The sequence below is a fragment of the Myiozetetes cayanensis genome, unplaced genomic scaffold, assembly GCF_022539395.1.
Source record: "Myiozetetes cayanensis isolate MyiCay16 unplaced genomic scaffold, myiCay2020 scf3, whole genome shotgun sequence".
NCBI classification, from domain to species: Eukaryota; Metazoa; Chordata; class Aves; order Passeriformes; family Tyrannidae; genus Myiozetetes; species Myiozetetes cayanensis.
Window position 1 is genome coordinate 36,598,922 of NW_026087521.1, and position 20,118 is coordinate 36,619,039.

Below are 20,118 nucleotides of genomic sequence, written 5' to 3' on the forward strand. Positions count from 1 at the left end.
AAAACAATGTTCTTTTAAAAGTGAACATTCAAGATGTAGTCCAGATTGGCCACAGAGTAAAAATTAAGCTATTGACACTCTTGCAGTTTTTCAGCTGTGTATTGTGAGTGCAAAATAGCATGTAATAAACTTTTGAAATGGATGGATTTTTTTAACAATAAATTGTCTTATACTAGGCATCTAATCAAATAGCTGTTCTACAGATTGATTCTTACTATAGCAGTGAAGGGGGTTATAAGTGGACAAGTTGCTTTGCTAAATGCAAATCAAAATCTTTGGAGTTGGTTTTGAGGGTAAAAGGATTAAATCTCAATAGTCAGTAGTATTTCAATTTCAGGTAAAAAACCCCATGATGGTTAACATTAAATATATTTTTCTTCTTCCCCTCAGGAGTATATTTTAAGACAAGTTGCATCAATGTATCTGAAGCTTGGATGGCCAATGAACAATTTAAACAAATCACTTGTTCAAGCATCCTACCAACATGAGTACTGTTATATTTCTATTTTGTGTGTGTATTTGTGGAATGTAGTTGAACTATTGCACCTTCCTAAAATTTAGTGTCACCTTCAGCATGTCATAATGCCCTAGCTCTGTTGCCCTTCTGTTTTTGCTTTCTGAGTTAGAGCGAGAGCAGAAAGATGCTGTGAGATTAATTCTTCTTTCCTAAATTGGGAGAACATGATTTCCTAAGTTGTGATATCTGACTGCACTGGATATTTAAGAATTTGGACTAAAGTGACTATGGAGGTTAGGAAAAGTGCCTAAGTGTAAATGGGAGCTGGTTTTGGTCCATGACCTTCCTTTAATTATTGCTGCAGCTGAAGGCATAAAGTTGAAACTGAGATTTCTAAAGCAGATTATCTTTGATATGTTGCCCGACTGCCAGTTGTTGTCACTGTTATAAGAAATAGTTTTTGTAAACATTCAAACACATTCATTAATGCAGCTTTATTGGTTTCTTTAATTTGGACAGGGAGTTGCGTCGGGAAGTCATCATGTTGGCCTGCAGCTTTGGTAACAAACACTGTCACCAGCAGGCTGCAACGTTAATCTCGGATTGGATTTCTAGCAATAGGAACCGGTAAGTGGAACTGAAATGTGTATCTCACAATTCTCCTACAGAGAGGCAATAGAACTGGCATACTCTTCCTCTCCTGCCTGCCCCTCTCTGCAGTGCCCTGTTTCTCAGAATGGTACAGGAGGGAGCAGAAGTTGCTGGCCGTCATTAAAAAATATCTGTGAGGTTTCAGAATGAATTATTTGACTTTCCATATATGAGTAGGTGGAGGGGACACCCACGTAGCCTCTGCTCACTCCTGATAAGTTACTGTCAGATAATTCCATGCTAGAAGGTCAGAAGATGGGTTTTAAGGAGGGCTTTAAAGACAGAAAGATGAGTGACAGCACATTGGCAGACAAACATGAAACCTATGTCAGGATAAGAGAAGAGAAGGTGCTAAGTTATTAAAGAAGTGAGAGAGGTTGGAGGCAGAAGGACTGAGAAGGAAGGAAGGAGATGTAATAATGTGTTTGAGGGAAATGTTATGCAGTATTTAAGGATGAAGACTTGGAAATTAATGTGATTCAGGAATACATGGAGAAGCTCATGTAAGGTTTCAGAGAGCAGATAATATGATAGGGGATGCCTTGAGTGTTAGCAGCACTGCAGTGGTTTGACAGCTATTATGTAAGACTGTCCAGACACAGGTTTATTCAGCTGAGGCAAGGCAACATGGACCATGGATAGTGTATGAAGTTTATCTTTTAAAGGTAAGAAGAAATATTCAATAAGATATAAATAATAAATTATTGAAATATTAAATTACTGAAAATACAAATATTTAAGTATGTAGTGATCTATGGACAATGAGATAAGTGCAAAGTATAGGTTAAGACCACAACTTCTTGAAAAAGAATAACTGATTTTCTGATTATGTGGAATGTGGGTGTGGAAGTATTTGCACTGTGCCCATTTGTATATTGCATGATACTTTGGTTTAAAGGAGAATATTTTACTTTCAAGTAAGAGAAAGATAAAAAAAAGGTCTCTCTTTGTTAGTCCCTGTCTTGTATTAGCTCTGCAAAAGGATCAGATCTCCATAGCCATATAAGCATGCAGGATTTTTCAAAGACAATTTGGGCTAATCAGATGTGTGTTTGCAATTAAAATATCTCTGTCTGTCTTTGTAATCTTTAAAAATCCTTTAGAGGCATACCCAGTTACATAAGTATCTGAGTGTCGTTTAAAACCAGCCATGAACTGAGCATGAAGGGAAATTGCATTTCTATATGGCTTTGAAACTTCTGGGAAAAAAGTGAGCTTGAAGCTATGTCTATGTACCTTTAAGTAATATGTGTGTGAGGGGAAGGGTTTTCTTGTGTAAGGTGATACCAGATATATTTACTAAGAAATATATACCCAAGGGTTTTATATGAATTCTTAGCATCAGCAGCAACAATCAGTATGAAGCTATTCAAAGAGGCAATTAAAGAGAAAGAATCATTGGAAGCAGTCTGCAAAAGTAATTTACTTAGATATTCATTTGCAAAATTAGTTAATCAAAGCTAGCATTACCTATTAGCATGCACATCAGTTGATTATTCAGTGTTAAAAAGCTGTCACCCTGCAAAGCTACCTACCCTGTGTCTTCATGGTTTCCAACAGGATTGAGAAAGGAGGCATCAGAAAAAAAACAAACAAGCAACAAAACACAAGCTTACTAGCCACAGCAAGAGAGGAAAGGAATAAATTTAAGGAGCCATCTGAAGATTCATCTTAGCCTTTCAATGGGGCCATTCTCGGTAGCAGAAGATTGTGGTTGACAGCATATCACGAGTATAATGATAAAAGCATCACAACTGTGCAGAGAAGGAGAATAGGTACTAAGTTAAAGCAATGTGTTTCTCCAAAGGAACTGCAGAGTTTTGAAAAATAGCTGCAACAGATAATGTAATTACACAATAGAGGTTGACAGTGAGCTGATAAATAGGGGCACAACTTGCAAAGAAGAGACGTGGTTTTATTTCTTTTTTTTTTTAAGATTGCAGGATTTGTTCAGTCCCCCACTCCAGAATTTACCAGTTGCTAATCTCCGAGCAGTCTCACATCCTGAATGTAACGAATATATGAGCAAGACTCTTTTCCTGTATACTTACATTGAAAGAACATTACAAAGACTACTAGTAATAGCTCAGGAGACATAAAATCAGCTTGTGTTTCACAGTAACAACATTTGTAGGGGTATGTCAATTTTCTCTCAGGAATGTTCAGATCCCTGCTGAATCAGAGGTACCTCATAGCACCATTGCTCAGTTTAAACCAATTTAGGCTGAAACCTGAAAGTAAAGCAATGGCTGTTTTCCTGCTTTTCTACCAAGAAAACAATGGTGATTCTACAATCAGAATTTAGTTAGCATGATGTTTGAGTCATGCTTCTGCCTCTTACAGCATGTCAGAGACAATAACTAGCTAAAATGTAAAGGGCAAGCAGATAAGTACAAGGTGCATGCAGAAATCACATCCAACAGGTGCCATTATGTATTCTTTCTCATTGATCAAGTGTTTTGCTCAGTTTGATGCCCTTAACAGCTGTTTGAGAATTTACTGCAAACAGCCACCTGAGAACCTATAGGAATCCCTCAGAGCTTGTTTCCTCACAAAGAAGGGGAAATTCATGCTGCTCATCTTTCTGTAGACTTCTCTGACAACTGGTGAGAAAATTTGATGACAAGTACAGAAACTATATGTAACCTTGCCTGTTCCACCCCATATCAGCATTGACTCTGTAAGTTCTTGCTTTTGCCCTTCCCTCTTCTGAAACAGAAGCAAGTGATTGACTGATATATTGCAGAAACCCTGGTCTTGCACAGCCAGAGCACAAAAAAAAGTGTTCCAGAGAGCTCAGAGATATTTTTATATACAGATATAATTTGAGTTCATCTATGAGAATAAGAATAAAGGCTAATTTACAACTTTTCCACCCATCCCCTCCCAAAAACCTTATTCCGGAAGATGAGATGTTCCATACAATGAGCTAATTCACAAGCAGTGCATGTTGGAAGGAACACAAATTCTTCAGAACTGTAGAGACTGTGGAATAAGGCTTGTGTTCCAAAATTTTAATCAATAGAAAATTAGGGTAATATTAAATTAAAATGTGGTATTAAATACCACATAAATGCACAGGCGGTAAATCACGTAAAGAAGGTTTTTGATTCCCTGGCAGTTACTGCACTTAGTTCAATAAGTATAACACAGAGTATACAATTAATAGTACTGAAGAATTGCTAAAGTTCATAACTTTTTTTTGTCACATATTTAATCTGTGACTTTTTAGAAGTTCTTTTGAAATGTTTTGCATTTAATTATGGATAAAGTGTTGGGTAATAAATACAGTAACATCTATTTTACCAGCATATGCCTATGGTTGCTGTGGTTTTTAGTAATTATAGTTATTCTGGTAGGTCCAGAAATTAATTACCATCTACTCTTCACTGTAAGGAAGTGAAATAATCACAATAATCAGATAGTGTTTGTATTTTATAATATGTTCTTTACTGTGCAAATAATTTCCATGTTCACCAAGTAAAATAATGGTAATTGATAGCACAAAACGAGAGGTCCTTTTTGTGTTTCCAGCACTATTTGAAAAAGCCATTAGATTTCCAACTATAGCACTGCAGATTTTCTAATGGAATTACTGAAAAAAACAACTTACATGTGATGTGCAACATTAGCCTCTATGCATGAAAGTGGAAGTCAAAGGATCTGAATACTTGAATTTCTAAAGTGATTTAGGTGTTACAGTGCATTTTTTGATGCCTGGCTCACAGGGCAGAATCAGATGCTTGGAGTTATGCTTCCTAAAAGGGGATTTGGGAACCTCTAAAAATGACGTTAGTGGCAGCCACCATTGAAGAGCCTCTCAACACGAGATTGTGAAGTGCAAGGATCCCTCTTAGGGTCCAGTACTACAAGTAGAATGATACCTATATCAAATGAATACATTAATGGAGATCTCTCTTATGAGTATGGGGTCCTTGCAGAAGATGCCTTTCAAAAGTGTCAGTAAAGCAGGAAAAAGACTACTTATTTTCTTTTCAAGCACAGCTGGTAGAGAAGCTGCTCTTCAACCCTGCTTTAAACAGTAGTGGTGAGATTCCAATAGTTTACCGTGCTTCAGTTTAGTACCTTAGCCCTGTATCTGCCACATGCAGAAGGCAAGCCTGATGACCTTCCGTGAGGTGTTTGGGACAGTTTTAAGATGCTACAACACACTTTCCTCTTCTAGTTGAAGTTCTACCTCTAGCATTTATTTCATTAGCAAGAGAAGATAATACAGCTCTTCAGTCTAAAGATGAGAGCATTCATCTGAGGGAGAGAGGCTTTAGCACCTGAAATAGCCAAATTCCTTAGTATGCAAGGGACTTTAGGTGATGTTGCTCACTACCACTTTTTCAGGGCAAAACACAACATAAAAACAGGGAACGTAACTGAAACAGAAATTTGACTCTACAAGGAGGAAACCAAACACATAGCATCTGAGCTAGAAGAGGCTAAAGAGACATCTGATTTTACTGGTTTAGGAATTTTATTCTTTACAGCTGTTAAAAAAGAAGTGATTATTTCCTTCCACTAAAAATCTGAGATTAGACCTCAAGGTATGTCTTACAGTGATTCATTTGGTCAATGAATTTGAGTAATTTTACTTTTTTAAAATGTCTGATGGGTCTGGCACATTGTGCTTGAACGTTGGTATTTACTTCTGACTTGATAGTTAAAATTAAGGCAAACATTTTCACTCTCTTAAATTGTGATATATGCTGCTCCTGTACTGGAGCAGTGGAAACCCTTGAAACTTCCATGTTCATGTTTAGAAGAATACAAACAGAGTAGAAAAATATAACCATGTTGAAATTTCCTTTTTAGTTTGAGAATATAGTTTGGGATTCAGTCAACAACAGAATGCTGTACAAGAGAACCTACTGTTAGCTGAAAATTAAGATGTTTGCTTCTGTCTTCATTTAACCAAGCTCATCCCTGTGAAGCTTTCATGTGTGAAGAAATGCATTATTCACACTCCTTAGATATAACAGCATTGTGGTTCAGCCTAAAAAATTAAGAGAATTACCATTCAATGCCTGCCTGAGCTTAATAATCAGCCTTGTTAACCCCTTTAACCTTCACTGCATCTATTCTGACAGAAAAACATGTTTCTAAGAGGATTAGAACTTTCAGGCTTCCTGCCTTGGGAAGGCTGAGTAAATGTGTATTTCTGAGGTTCAAGAAAAGATGTGTGGAGAACTGCAATCAGTTAAACTCCTGACAGACGATAACATAACAGCATGTAATGTGCAAATACACACTATGATGACTCGAAGCATAACCTATCCTTAGACATGAACATGTTTTTGCAAACATCTCTGTGGGTGCAGGCATGAGTATCTTCCAGCTACTGTTACCATCCAGCTACAGGTTGCCATGTATACATTTTTGCTGGCAAAGTTGACTGTGGATGGATGTACACTTGCTTGAGGCAAAGTTAAACAGGATGATATAAAGGTGGGAGTATGTGAGAGAACTGCTTTGAACTGAGACAGCTGATTTTGCCTTCAGCCAAAAAAGGAGTACTTGTATTCTGATTCTATTAGTAGAGCTGTGGTGACGCTATTCTTCTGCTAACATGGAACAGTGAGATGGGACTATTGCATCAGACACAGTTATGTGACAATGTTTCTGTAAGATGTTACTGGACCTGTGGGAATGGGCTGCCCAGGGAGGTGATGGATTCTCCATCCCTGGAGGTATTTAAGAAGAGACTGGATGTGGCACTTAGTGCCACATTCTAGTAACTGTGGTGGTAGTGGATCAAGGATTGGACTTGATGATCTCAGAGATCCTTTCCAACCCATCTGATTCTGTGATTTTATCATAAGACCCCAGCTAGTCATAGCCTCTTCAGTTTGCTCTTACTTTTATCTTTAGAAATTTAACCATTGCTGCCTTCCATTGGTTGCTGCCTTCTAAATGGAAACAAAGTACCTTAATTAATTACCTCAATAGCCCTAGAAAACTTAGAGTAAATGTGTTTGTTTGATCTTGGCTTCATATGGCTTTGGAGTGATTTTAGCTTTAATGCAGTTTTTACTATTTCTACTATTAATCTTCCATCACAAGCACTCTGATCAGGTTTAATGACATTTGCAGTGGAGTGCAGGCTGCTGCACTGAATAAGACTAAAGTCAGCATCGATTCTGTAGCCCATAGGTTAATGAAGTTTGCATTTGTCTATCTTCGTGAATGAAGAGAAGTAGAGACTGATGGACAATCCTGAATGCAAATATAGATATTTTAAATCTGTGCTGGTCTCTAATTATCCAGATTGTTCTGAGAAGTCTTGAGGTGCTGAGGTAGGGCCAGAGATTGCTGGAAAGAAAATAAACTATGAATTTTCCTATTTGATCTGTGGGTTTCAAGTCAGAACACATCTTTATGTCATTTTGCATTACAAATGAGGCACTTTTGGTTACTAAAAAATGAAATCAGGATTTTGGATGATTGCACACTATATACTCATATAATATACCTCATATAATCTTTTAAAGGGTATTAATGTGAGTTCTGTTTGCCATGACAGAGACTTGTACATTGCTGTGATGGTTAGGAACACTGTTAATTCTTTATCAGTCTTAAGAAAGTTGTAAGTAATGAAGTAAGATGTCTTCCATCATGTAATTTGAAAGACAGTGATAACCAACAAGCCTAATTTGCAAGTTCTGAACATCCCTACTTATTCATTCAGGTTTTGTGTTTCCTCTACGAGAAATAACAGATTCATGTCCATCCACCGGCCTGAGTTGGCAGTGTGCTTACTTGGTGGCACTCAGTGGAAATGCCACCAGAAAAACAGTTGAAGAAGTGTATGGGAGGCTGTAACATGTCTATAAATGAAACTCTTCATAAATCTGAGGGAGTAGTAGATAACAAATTACCAGTCATTACTTGATGTAATTTCAATGAAATCTGGCTTAGGTGATAGAAAACAAAGTGGTTTTCCAAAGGAGCATTTTTTTCTTTCCTGTTCCTCCTCCATTATCTCTCTAATTACTTGAGATCAGTAGTTTTATTGCTGTGTTTCACATGGACACAGTAGTGCTGCAGTCTTGCAATAACTTGTAAGTGTACTTAAGTTTAACCACCTACCTAAGTATTTGTGAGAACATGGCCAACAGGTTAATTATTTTTGTCAGTTTTTTGGAAGAGGCACTAGGTTTTTTCAAGGGCTTGATGCCCACCAGCTATTTTTGTAAATCATTAGCACCAAACATGAAAAAATGAGAGCTATTTTCATTTTTTTCACACATGAGTGTCTGATAAATGTAAAACAATAAAATGAATCCCTTCTTCTGCCTTCTCAACCCCTAGCAGTTTTAATTACTGAAAAAATTCAGGCATAGCTATTAATGCATTTTGAAATGTTACTGGAGCTGTGCCAGCTAATGTGAACCAATGTTGCTGAAGTGATTTAATAATTAATAGATTGTTACAACATTTGAGTAGAATCTTGCTCTTAAGTCAATAAAACTGTTTAAGGAGGAAGAAAACACTGTTGAGTGAATGAGTTAATCAAGGACTTAGTGCTCTGAAAGACCATTTGGGGTGTATGTCTAAATAGAAAGAGGACTTCATCTCTCAAAAGACAAAACTGGGCTTTATGGGGCAGCTAGTTCAGGTAGTGTTTTTACCTTCTGACTTCCATGTGTCATCACAATGAAATGAGCCTATATGTAGTGATTATGTATTAGCAGTAATTAATTTACATTCCTTAGAATTTAGGTAGATTATTCTCCAATCATTTGGGAATGATCTCTCCACAACTTTGTGAACCAGCTGATTAGAGAGGGCTGTATTTTTATTGCAAAAACTGTCCAGAATGGACAAAACAAGGCATATTTACTCAGGGATTCACAAAGAAGTGCTTAACTCATCACTCATTAAAATCAGTGTTGGAGAGCTTGAGTGTGCTAGTTGCACGCTCACTTATGGGTTATCTGTGATAGGAACGTAAAGGAGCAATAAAAGTAACCATCACTTGAGGGATGATGTATTCTCTGCCTGTATTCAATGTGTGACAGGCACCTGAATGTCAAGTCCATCACAGCTCTGTGCCTCAATTTTCGAGGGAGATTCTGCCCTTTCTCTTTAGACTGGGTACGTACTTTGGCAGGGGATCATCCCATCTCTCTGCACAGTGATGCCAACAGCATGACTCCTGGAGTTTGTAATAGAGACCGAGAGTGTAAGATTTGGGACTGATGTGTTAAAAAATAAATTTTGTGTGGTCTTCTTCCTTATAAGAGAATCTGTATTAAAGATCTGCCAACAAAGTGCTATTACTTTTTCTTATTTCTTATCTGAGCCTTGTAACCTATTAAACAAGACTATAAATATAGTCATCAAGAAAAATAGGTTCAAGTTAAATGTTAAATTGTTGCAAAAATAATGTTTCTGATTAATTTTCTTTGTCAAATACTACCCTAAGTGGTGTTGAAATTTGTTACTTAATCAAAGAACTGTCTAAACTGTGTGCATTTACATTTTAAAAAATTAGAACACAATTTGCCCAGAAGATAAACAATTATGGTTCAATTTTATAAGTGTATCTTCAATTGTTAGAACATACTTTAAATAGGAGCAAGTATGTACCAATTAATTATAACTTAGAAGATTATTCTTAGCTCACTGTAGAGCTTTATAATTCACTCTTGAAAAAAAATGCCTGTAAAGGCACAGCACGATTTTAATTAATTTTTTTCTAACTGTTTAATTTTTAACTTTTTTCCCAAAGTGTTTAATTTTTAAACGAGCTCTGCAAGCTACATATTTCATTCTCACCATTGTATCTCTTAAGCAAGAAAAATAAAGTTAAATAAATTGGATCAGTATTCAAATAAAAGCCATTTAAAGTGATGCTCAGAGGCATTTATTTTTATTGTTCTGAAGTATCCATCAATCATATTAGCTCTTTAAAAATGAGAGAAGCCTTGAAGGCCCAGACAAAGTTTAATATAACAAGGGGTTGTGTTTTGCAGTGTTACTACCTAAGCAGTATCGAAACAATGGTAATTTTATCCACTTGATTCAGTTAATACAAGGGGCAAACATTCCAAACATCTAGTACCTTGGAACTGCAGTTTTAGAACAACATTTTCCATGAAGCTATAATACTAAAAATTGTGTAGACTGGGGAGATTTCATATTTCAGCTCTTTAGATAAGATGAAATACACTCCTATAAGGACTTGAAGAGAGAGAAAGCAAAAATCCCCACAAATGAAGAAAATTCAGTTAGAGGACTCTCTTTTGGTGCAATGAGAAATTGCTTTGGGGATATTCTTTTTTTCATAAACAATGTTCTTTTCCACAAGAAGAAACCCCCTGTTTACAGTCCTGATTACCAAGCTCTCACAAGAGTAGTTTGTGGTGTTCCATTGCAGTATGTTGTGTAGTTTTTGAGGGTAAACCTTCTAAAATCAGTTGTTTTCTAAAATCAGAGAATACAAATAAAGCCTCAACCTCAAGACTTTTTATTGCTCAGAGAAAGCATAAAAAAAATGCAGGAGGCAAAATTCCCTGAAGTTTTTCAGCCGTGCACTTCTTTCCCCTTAGTTTTACCTCAGTTTAGCTACATATTCTTTTTATTCTTTTTCTTAAGAATCCGTCGTAGTTGTTGGGGCCACTTAACCCATAGAGGAAGCAACAGTTTGTAACCCTTCACAATCATCAATATGTGGTTCCTTACCTTGTCTAGTTCCTTCTGAAGTACTGAAGAGGAACCAACATTTTGAAATGCCAAAAAGCCACACTGATTTCATTTTCCGGGGACTCAGACGTGGCCAAACAGATCAGCCTGAGTTTTTGATAAAGGCATTCATCCCAGAGTGAAAGAAAGGTCTTTTTCCATTTCAATTTAGGAATTTTTTTCTGGAAAATTAATAGATGGGTGTAGAAGAACCTCTTTGTTCTTGACTGGGATTAGCACCATCTATAGTATGAGACTTTGGTGAAATCCTCTTATAATTAAAGTATTGATGCAACTTTTTTTTTTCTCCTCTGTTGTGTATTCTGATGTCAAGTTTTATAGCAGTCATTTCATTTTCTGTCCCACTGTATTACTATACAGACATTAACAGCTACTCTATGCACTTCTAGATTCTCTGAAGAGGTCTTACATGTGAAGTTCCAGAGGTGGTTCAGCCCAGCCATTATTGGTATAATGTGTTTTGGTATAATTTTCACTGTCAAAAAGAAGGTGTTTTTTTCCTGAAAATCAGAAACATATTCCTCTGAGAAATGTCTAGTTTTACCTGTAGGAATACCCTTTAGCTCACAGAAGTTTCAGCTTCTATGTTTGTATAGGAAACATAAGCAGGGTAGGATATTGAATGCTCAGCTGAGATCTTTTTAGAAGAAAGTGGTACATATGCACATACTATACTAGTCTGAATTTGACTTCAAGAAGCTGTTATTTAACTGTAGTCTGAGTTGATATTAATTGAGCACTAATCACAGTTCACGACTACCTTGTGGCATAGCTGGTTTTGTACTGGTATTAATATGCTGAAAAAAAATGAACAGGTCTTTCTATTTTCTTCCCTCCTGCCAATACCTTGTTTAAGTAGCATTGTCACAGAACTTTCTTCCTTACTTGTATGTTACCATATGAAGATGGATCACTTTTCAGCACAAGCAAGGAGGAGTTTCTGACTGATCAGCTCCTGTTCTAAAACCACACTAAGGACAAAAAGAGCAGATTTGGCACAGAGCCCAGCAAGAGAATGATAAGATCCTGTACTAATTTAAAGAGCTTGTGTTACCTGTAGGTTATGTGTCACATTATGTGTTGATGAACTATATGACCATGTTTTCTGATCTCCTGCCACCATGACAGCATTATGAAGAGAATGGTAAGCATGTGTCACGCATTAGAAAGTCCATTAGGATGACCTGGAAGATGTTGGTGGCAGTAAAGAAATGCAAGTGTAATTTTCAAAAGAAAGATTACTGTTGCACATTGAAGTCTCATATATGTTCCTCCTCAGTTTCCAATATCAGGAGGCTGCTCATTTACCACAATGCTATTACTGATTTCTTTTGTAGAATCCCACTCAATGTGAGAGACATTGTCTACTGTACAGGAGTTTCGCTGATGGATGAAGATGTATGGGAGTTCATTTGGATGAAATTTCATTCTACAACAGCAGTATCTGAAAAGAAAATATTATTAGAAGCCTTAACTTGCAGTGATGACAGAAACTTGCTCAACAGGTACAAAAGTGTTTTATATCTGAATTTGTTACCAATAATCAGTTCAAAATTTATGGATCATCACTTGAGGTTTGGTCTAAATGAAAGAACTTTGCTTTTCAAGCACAGGCTTACTCTCTGTTTAAATCTTCTTATGCTTTTGCATTAATACATATAAAAATCGACACATATTATATCTTTTCACTTCCAGATTTTCCTACATTCATTGGAAATGTTTGAAATCCTGTAATTGCTGATATTTTCTTATTAGCATATCATTTAAGTGTCTTGATCAGTCTTGACCAATCTTAGAGATTTCCTAAAAATGCACACATAAAGCTCACTCAACTTATACTTAGATCTTTTTACATCAAGATTTTTCTGATTCATAAACACGTTTAGTCTTTGGAATCATAGAAATAAACCACTGAACTCACTTGGAGACTTAAACAAATCATTTGACAGTGATTTTTTTTTTTCTGAGAGCTTTCTGATGTGCTTATGTTAGACTGTGTGTTGGTGAAACTAAGCTGGATTTTTTTCTTGTTTCTCCCACTAGACTTTTGAATTTGTCTCTCAACTCAGAAGTTGTCCTGGACCAGGATGCAATTGATGTGATAATCCATGTAGCTCGAAATCCACATGGAAGGGATCTTGCTTGGAAATTTTTCAGAGAAAAATGGAAAATTTTGAATGCTAGGTAAAGATAGAACATCTGAATTTATTTTCATTTTCTTACCTTGATATAATTCGTGTAAGTATTGTATATGTGTGTATTCATGAAAGTTCCTGGATGTAGTCCATTCTCTTTTAATTCATAAACAGAGATGTCTCTAAATATGAAATACATACGTATAAGTCATAAATGCATTTATTCGTGGATTATCACGCACATGCATAGAGACATTTGTCTCTTACCGATCATCTGTATATGTATTGCTTTATTGTGTCTGTGCTTATGATAATGAATTCTATCTATATGTCAAGTGCTGCAGTTCTACTTTTACAGAGATAAAAAGCAGCAGTTCTCAAAGCAGTTTTACTGATTTTAAGTCTGATAGAAAAAATAATCTTTTTAAGAATGTTATTTCAACTGTGGAAAAAGCCACCAAACCCTTTTGAAACATTTCCATTTTCAAAAGGATGCTAATGTAGTGTCATCCCTTTTCTTTCCACTCTGTGTTTCAGGTGAGTTTCAGGTAATAAAGGAGCAACATTTGGAATTAAAAATAGATGAACAGAAAGGGGACGGGGTTCCTTCTTACACCTGCTTCTCTTTCTCTTTGAACAAGTGCTACATGCTCCTACTCAGAAGCCTAGTCAACATTTAAAAATGCTTTTTGGTGAAGATTTTTATATTAATTTAATGAAGGACAAATTTCTTTAGTTCTTTAGGGACAACCTGAGGGCCTGAAAGGTTGCACAGCAACTTATCTGATTCTGACAGATTAGAAGGGACCATAACTTGAATGAAGCTTGGGTTCTTAAAGGCAGGTATCCAAGAATTTCAGACATCCCACACCAGGCCACTCCTATGGTGTTGGGAGGAAAGGTATTGGAGATACATTCCATTCTGTACTTGTGAGGAACTAACTAGTGTACCACAGAATATTTGAAATGGTATATTTAAGATGCTGTATTTAAGGAACTAAATCCCAGTGCCTGATGAATACAGGTACAAACTTTCTAGAGGTTTCACAGCATCAAGGAAACTCAGATACTGAGCAACTTTCTTAAAAGTTCAGAAAGTTGTCTGTACTGGTTTGGGTAATATTTTTAGTATAGTGGTATTTTAGAAGAAGTTCAGCTGGGAAAATAGGTTTGAGCTGGAATTGGTTTTGAAAGTTTATATTGCAGGAGCATACTTTTTGACAACCATTTCTGAAAAGCTTTAAGAGTGCTGAAGAGTTTAAAAATTAAGAATTCTCTGCTCCTGGTGTGATTATTCCACGAATTCGACTTCTACATGGAAAGTGAATGGCAAATACATTACTATTATGCAATCCAGTGCAAATACCAAATTCAGGTTCCTCCAGGGATTTGTACAGAGTTTAGGTGTAAAGCTGTCACAGTCTGTATTGCTGCAAACACATAGGCAGTAGTCGTGTCTTGCCTTAGCAAGCCCGTTCACCTGACAAACTAGCTAACACCTGTGATTTTGGATGCGGACAAGGTTAAGCAGTGTAGACAAGCAGATAATATTTAGAAAACTATGCCACATGCCAAATCTTTTTTGTGTTTTAATTTTTAATAGCTTGACTTCACCTAGAATTTGAATTGTATTTATTTCACTTGCTTGGAATGCATCACTGTGTAATCTGAATTCTTAACATTCAGCAAGATCTTATCAAAAACCTTATTGTCCTTTTTTAAATGAGAAAATAACAGAGTCTGTTTCTTTGCCCAATGCTGTCTTTGTGTTGTTTCATTCAGTTTGATCTCCAAACACAAGTCATAGCCACCAAGAAGATTGTAGCAGTTGATTTTTCGGAAAGTGACATCCAGTTGAGTTTCTATTGATTACTGAAAGATTCAGTGCAGTGGAATGAAATAGTTAATGCAAGCTGTACATATGTGATACAAATTGAAAATAACAGTGTTTTGTAATCACAGATTAGAACCTTTTAAGTGAAACTTTGAGACGGTGGAATTAGTCTAATACCTTACCCCTTAATGTTCAGTGAAACAGTGACATGATGTAATGCAAGGTCCTACATCTGGGTCATGCAATCCAAGGCACATCTACAGGTTGTGCAGAGAAGGGATTAAGAACAGCCCTGTGGAGAAAGACTTGGGCATGATGGTTGGTGAAAAACTCAACGTGATTCAGCAGTGTGTGCTTGCAGCCCAGAAAGCCAATCAAATCTGGGCTGCATCAAAAGAAACATGGCCAGCAGGTCAAGGGAGGTGGTTCTCCCTCTGTACTCTGCTCTCATGAGACCCCAGCTGGAGTACTGTGTACAATTCTGGTGTCCCCAACATAAGAAGGACATGGAACTGTTGGAGCAAGTCCAGAGGAAAGCCACAAAGTCAATAAGAGGGTTGAAGAACCTCACCTACAAAGGCAAACTGAGAGAATTGGGGCTGTTTAGCCTGGAGGAGAGGTTTCATGGAAATCTTGTAGCAACTTTACAGTATCTGAAGGGTACCTGCAGAAAGTCAGAGAGGGACTCTCTCAGGAACTGTAGTGATAGGACAAAGAGTAATAGGTACAAATAAAAAGAGAAGAAATTTAGGTTAGATATTAAGAAGAAATTTTTTACTATGAAGATGGTTAGACACTGGAACATCGTACCCAGGGAGGCTGTGGATAACCCAGCCCTGGCAGTGTTCAAAGCTAGGGTGAACAACCTGTTATGGTGGAACAACCTATTATGGTGGGAAGAGTCCCTGCACGTGGCAGGAGTGGTTGGGACTAAATGATTTTGAAGGTCCCTTCCAATCCCTTAATGTTCTATGATTCTATGATTAGGCTTCTGATTTAAGCTCACCACACTAGGACATTTTTAAAATACAAGCTTTATTGTGGAATTATATTTCAAGAAGGACATGGACCTCTTGGAGAGAGTGCCATGGATCACCACAAGGATGATCCAAGGGCTGGAGTATGTCTTCTATGAAGACATGTTGAGAGAGTTGGAAAAGTTTAGCCTAGGGAAGAGAAGGCTCTGGGGAGACCTTGTTGCACCTTCCAGTACCTGAAAGGACCCTACAGGAAAGCTGGAGAAGGACTTTTTAGTGATAGGACAAGGGGTAATGTCTTTGAACTGAAAGAGGGCAGATTTAGATTAGATAATAGGAAGAAATGTGAGAGTGGTGAGGTACTGTTGGATGGGACTTGGAGCAACCTGATCTAGTGAAAGATGTTCCTGCCCATGACAGGGGAATTGGAACTGGGTGACCTTTAAGGTCTCTTCCAACCCCAAACATTCTATGGTTCTATGACTGAAGTATACTCTGTCTCAAGGCATCCTTTTTCTACAATTATAATTTATTATTTAATTTGATTTAAAATTAAAATACCTTGTACAAAAAATTAATTTAATAAGGTCATATCTCAGTGGTATTTTCCATTTAATTTATTATAAAAGGTGTTGATGTTTCAGGTAGTAATATGAAATAGCTGAGGGGAATTGAATTATAATGCTATTGCCTCTTACTTTTAAACACAGCATGTCAAGGAGTTAGAATTACCACAAAATATTGTTAACCTTTCATATTTTTATGGTATGCTTGTATTCATGTTGTCTAGAGCATACTGATAATGTGTAAAGTCTTCAGAATCACTCATATAATTTATAAAGATGACTTAAAACTTGAGTTACCTAACAAGTCTTTAGTAAGAAATCTGTGGGACTAAGATTGTTACAATTCTAAAAAAGAGAACTGAAAATACTATGCTTGAGTTCTTATGACCTGAGCATACACTACCTCTTAAAGCATTTTCACCCTGTGTGCACATGTATGTGTGTGCATGCAAATTTAATCCATCAACTGCATATAAGAATTCCTTCATTCTGAAGTGCTGAATCATTTGTCAGCATTTGGATATTTGACACTGTATGGGAAGGCATTTATATCTATCCAAAGTAAATGGCCTTTGTTGCCTCTCGAGTTTGCACAAGTGCAGAGCTTGTACAAATGTGGAGCACTGGAGGTTTACATCCACAGAAGGAAAACTGCAGGTGGAGAGCCAGTCTCTCCACAGTGTTTCTAGGGAGTTCAGGCATGTAAGGTCCTGGTTCTGTAGTGTTGTTGTCTTTCCTGTTAAGGGTGAGAAGACTGACACTTGTAAGACCAAACACTTTTCCAATTTATTCTTCTGTTTCACACCTGCAAAACACTGTTCTGAAGGTGACACTTCTAGAATTTTTGCCGGCAGAGCTTGTACAGAGATTGCTGTTAATGGCTGACTTTTTACCAAGTATGCCTAATGGGCAGTAATCAGCACAGGTATGCATGAAGGTATCATTTTCAGTGGAAGGAATTCTGTAACTTCTTGTTTGCGCTGTGGCTATGGTGGCTGCAAGAAAAATAAAACTCCTGCAGCTGTTTTTATGAGGTCGCTTCTCTAAAGTGTATTGGTAACCTTGTCAAAAGACCCCATCTAGAGGAGCTTTCAGTTTTCCAAACAGTCAATTATGTCTAAGCTGAGACTGTAATAATAAAGGGCTTTGTTAGAAAGCCTAAACCTGCTTAAGGACCATGAAATCTGTACTTCCCATAGGAGATGTTTGCCTCTGGATGTCTGTATATGCCAATGTGACTGAAATTTTGGGAAACGAGATGTACGTGCTGAAATATCTATGAATAATTCAGGTATTAGTGGTCAGGGAGTAGGATTTTTGATAACTTCTGTGTTTCTCCTCACACAAGCTTGATAGCAAGCGACATAGTGTAAACCTTCCCAAAAGCAGAACCTAATCAAAGAGAACATAGTCCTCTTCCCTCTCCATCTCAATATCCTTCTCCCTTTGGCTATCTCTCTCCTTCTCTTGCTTTCTCCCTTTGAAAGAACTATATCTTAGAATACCTAAGCATTTAAGGGTAGTTAATTTGGGATTAATAGAAGCAAAACAGAAAATTGTGCCTGCACTTGTTCATTTCACTTTGAATTTTGAATTCCTTCTATAAATCACTTTGTAAAAGTGGAGGATGAACTGAATTGTTTCCCCAGATAAATTTGATTGCAGTGAAGTTTATCGGTAATACTTACACGTTTGACAGGAGAGCTGGATTCTCTATCTTAAAAACAGTCATGGTCAGATTAGCTAGATAGTCCTTTGGACGTGTGTGAAGATGCAGATAAGGATGACTATTTATCAAGTGCTTTTTACGATGCTGAATGACATCTGACTTGAACAAAAGACTTGCATTGGGTTTCCAATGGAATTATATTCTTCATACTAGAGATTAAAAGAAAAAAAAACCAAAAAACAACACAGCAAACCAACAAACCTCACAAACTATTTTAATGTGAAATGTAAGGAGAAGACTACTTAAGAAGTAGTCTGGTCAGGAGCGATGTAGCTGCTTCGTTTGGAGGAATGAAACAAACTTTTGGAAAAGCAAATGAACAGGAGGATTTGAATGGCCAATTTCAGAGCAACTGTCTGCTGAAGGTTGTTGCTGATGGCTGCTGAATATCCTTTAAATATTCCTTGCCCAAGCTTTGAAATTTTCATTCCAGGCTGGATCTTTGAAGATGCTACATCATGGCCCAGGGGATTATTTTAGCAGTATTATTCTCTATCAGTATTATTTATTTTAATTATCAGGTACTGGAACAATAAAATTTGATTCAGTTCACCTATTGAGAGGCAATTTGTAATGTAGATGAGGTGGATGAAAAAAAATGCAGAGAAGGCTGCAGCATTTCAAAAAGTCTGTTTTAATGGTACAGCTAGAAGAGTTCCTCAGAATATTTCTCCATAGTTGTTGCTCCGCTCCTTCACTGGCACCTGTATTTTGGTTCCATTATGTGGAAAGCTGTTCTGTTAAGCGTGTGGTGTTCTTGTGGTCCTCCCCTCCTCAAAAAGCACTCATTTGTGTCTGTAGTCAAGCCCGTTCTGATAGCATCTGACTTAAAATAACTACAAATATTTCAGCCTACAAGAGGGTCTCAGTCTAGGGTTCTAATGTGAAACACTGAAATATCAGTATCCAGTTCCAGTGCTATTTCCTTGATTCCCAAGAATCAGTCCTATGCCTTTTCACTTGCCTACAGATGATTACTTTCGAATTTTCTGTGCATTTTCTTTTTGCCCTTGCAGGTATGGAGAAGCATTATTTATGAATTCAAAGCTTGTCAGTGGGGTCACAGAATTCCTCAATACTGAAGGAGAACTAAGAGAGGTAATTTTTAAATTACTTTCGGCATGTGAGTCTGTGTTTTTCATAGACAGGGGGTCAGGCAGTAACAGTAATAAAGTTGTCCAGAAACTCTGGTTACTCAGCTGCAGTTGAAGGCCCAACTGTCCATGCAGTTGGACAGCACAAGGATGAGGAGCAGATTGCAAAATCACACAAATGTGTAGAGGTGGTGTCAGAAGGGGGATTGTGCAGGCACCTCTTTGTGCTTGGGTGGATATGGAGGTTTGTTTTTTTCTCTTGACTATTGGTTGAGAAACTAAAGGTGATATGTCTCTGTCCACATTAATTTATGCTGCAGAGGCCAGCCCTTGAAAACATCAGTGTTAAAAGTAGAAGCTACCACTGTATTCTCTCTTTTTCTCTTGCTTGCAGCATTTTCCATGTGAGAAAAGCTGTTAACTTGAATATGCTGACCACAATAATTTGTTCTAAATGCAAAGTACTTCTTATTTAGATTGCAAAGATTTCTCATTTTAACTTAACATCTGTCCTGACTGAGGTGGTTGTGCAGTTGTGCTGTGCCCTGCCTAGCAGCTGCTCAACCTTGCCCCAAATGGATCCAATGGTTCTTATGCAGAACAATCACCATTACTTGAACTCTGATTGCAGTACGATATTTTGCATCCAACCACTTGTCTGCACTCAAGTCTAGTGGCCTCAGGAACTTAGGGAAGGGCTGCAGCTGGTTTCCTCAAAATTACCCAGGTGGGAATGCTAGTGCTGGCCACATTTGAGTATCTGCCCTGCTCAAGGAAGCCTTTTGTACTGTTAGTTTCCACCTCCATGACAGTGTTGGCAAGCTGCCTGTTTACACTTCCCTTAAAGAAACTGTCCTTTCTTTTAAATTTTTGTAAACATTTTGGTATAAAAAGTACAGAGATCAAGTAAAGTCTGATTTTGTTAGTTTCCAGGTCCCTTCCATGCTTTTAACTGTGA

General features: G+C 37.2%; 1 protein-coding gene across 1 annotated transcript in view; it reads left to right on the forward strand.

The window, feature by feature from the left end:
• The window catches only part of TRHDE (thyrotropin releasing hormone degrading enzyme), a 208,960-nt gene that overhangs the window by 181,668 nt on the left and 7,174 nt on the right, over positions 1–20,118 (forward strand). Inside the window, exons 14-18 of the mRNA XM_050324389.1 lie at positions 391–488; positions 977–1,084; positions 12,163–12,330; positions 12,869–13,009; positions 19,083–19,164. Coding sequence (XP_050180346.1) covers positions 391–488; positions 977–1,084; positions 12,163–12,330; positions 12,869–13,009; positions 19,083–19,164 — 597 coding nt within the window. The remainder of the gene's footprint in view (positions 1–390; positions 489–976; positions 1,085–12,162; positions 12,331–12,868; positions 13,010–19,082; positions 19,165–20,118) is intronic.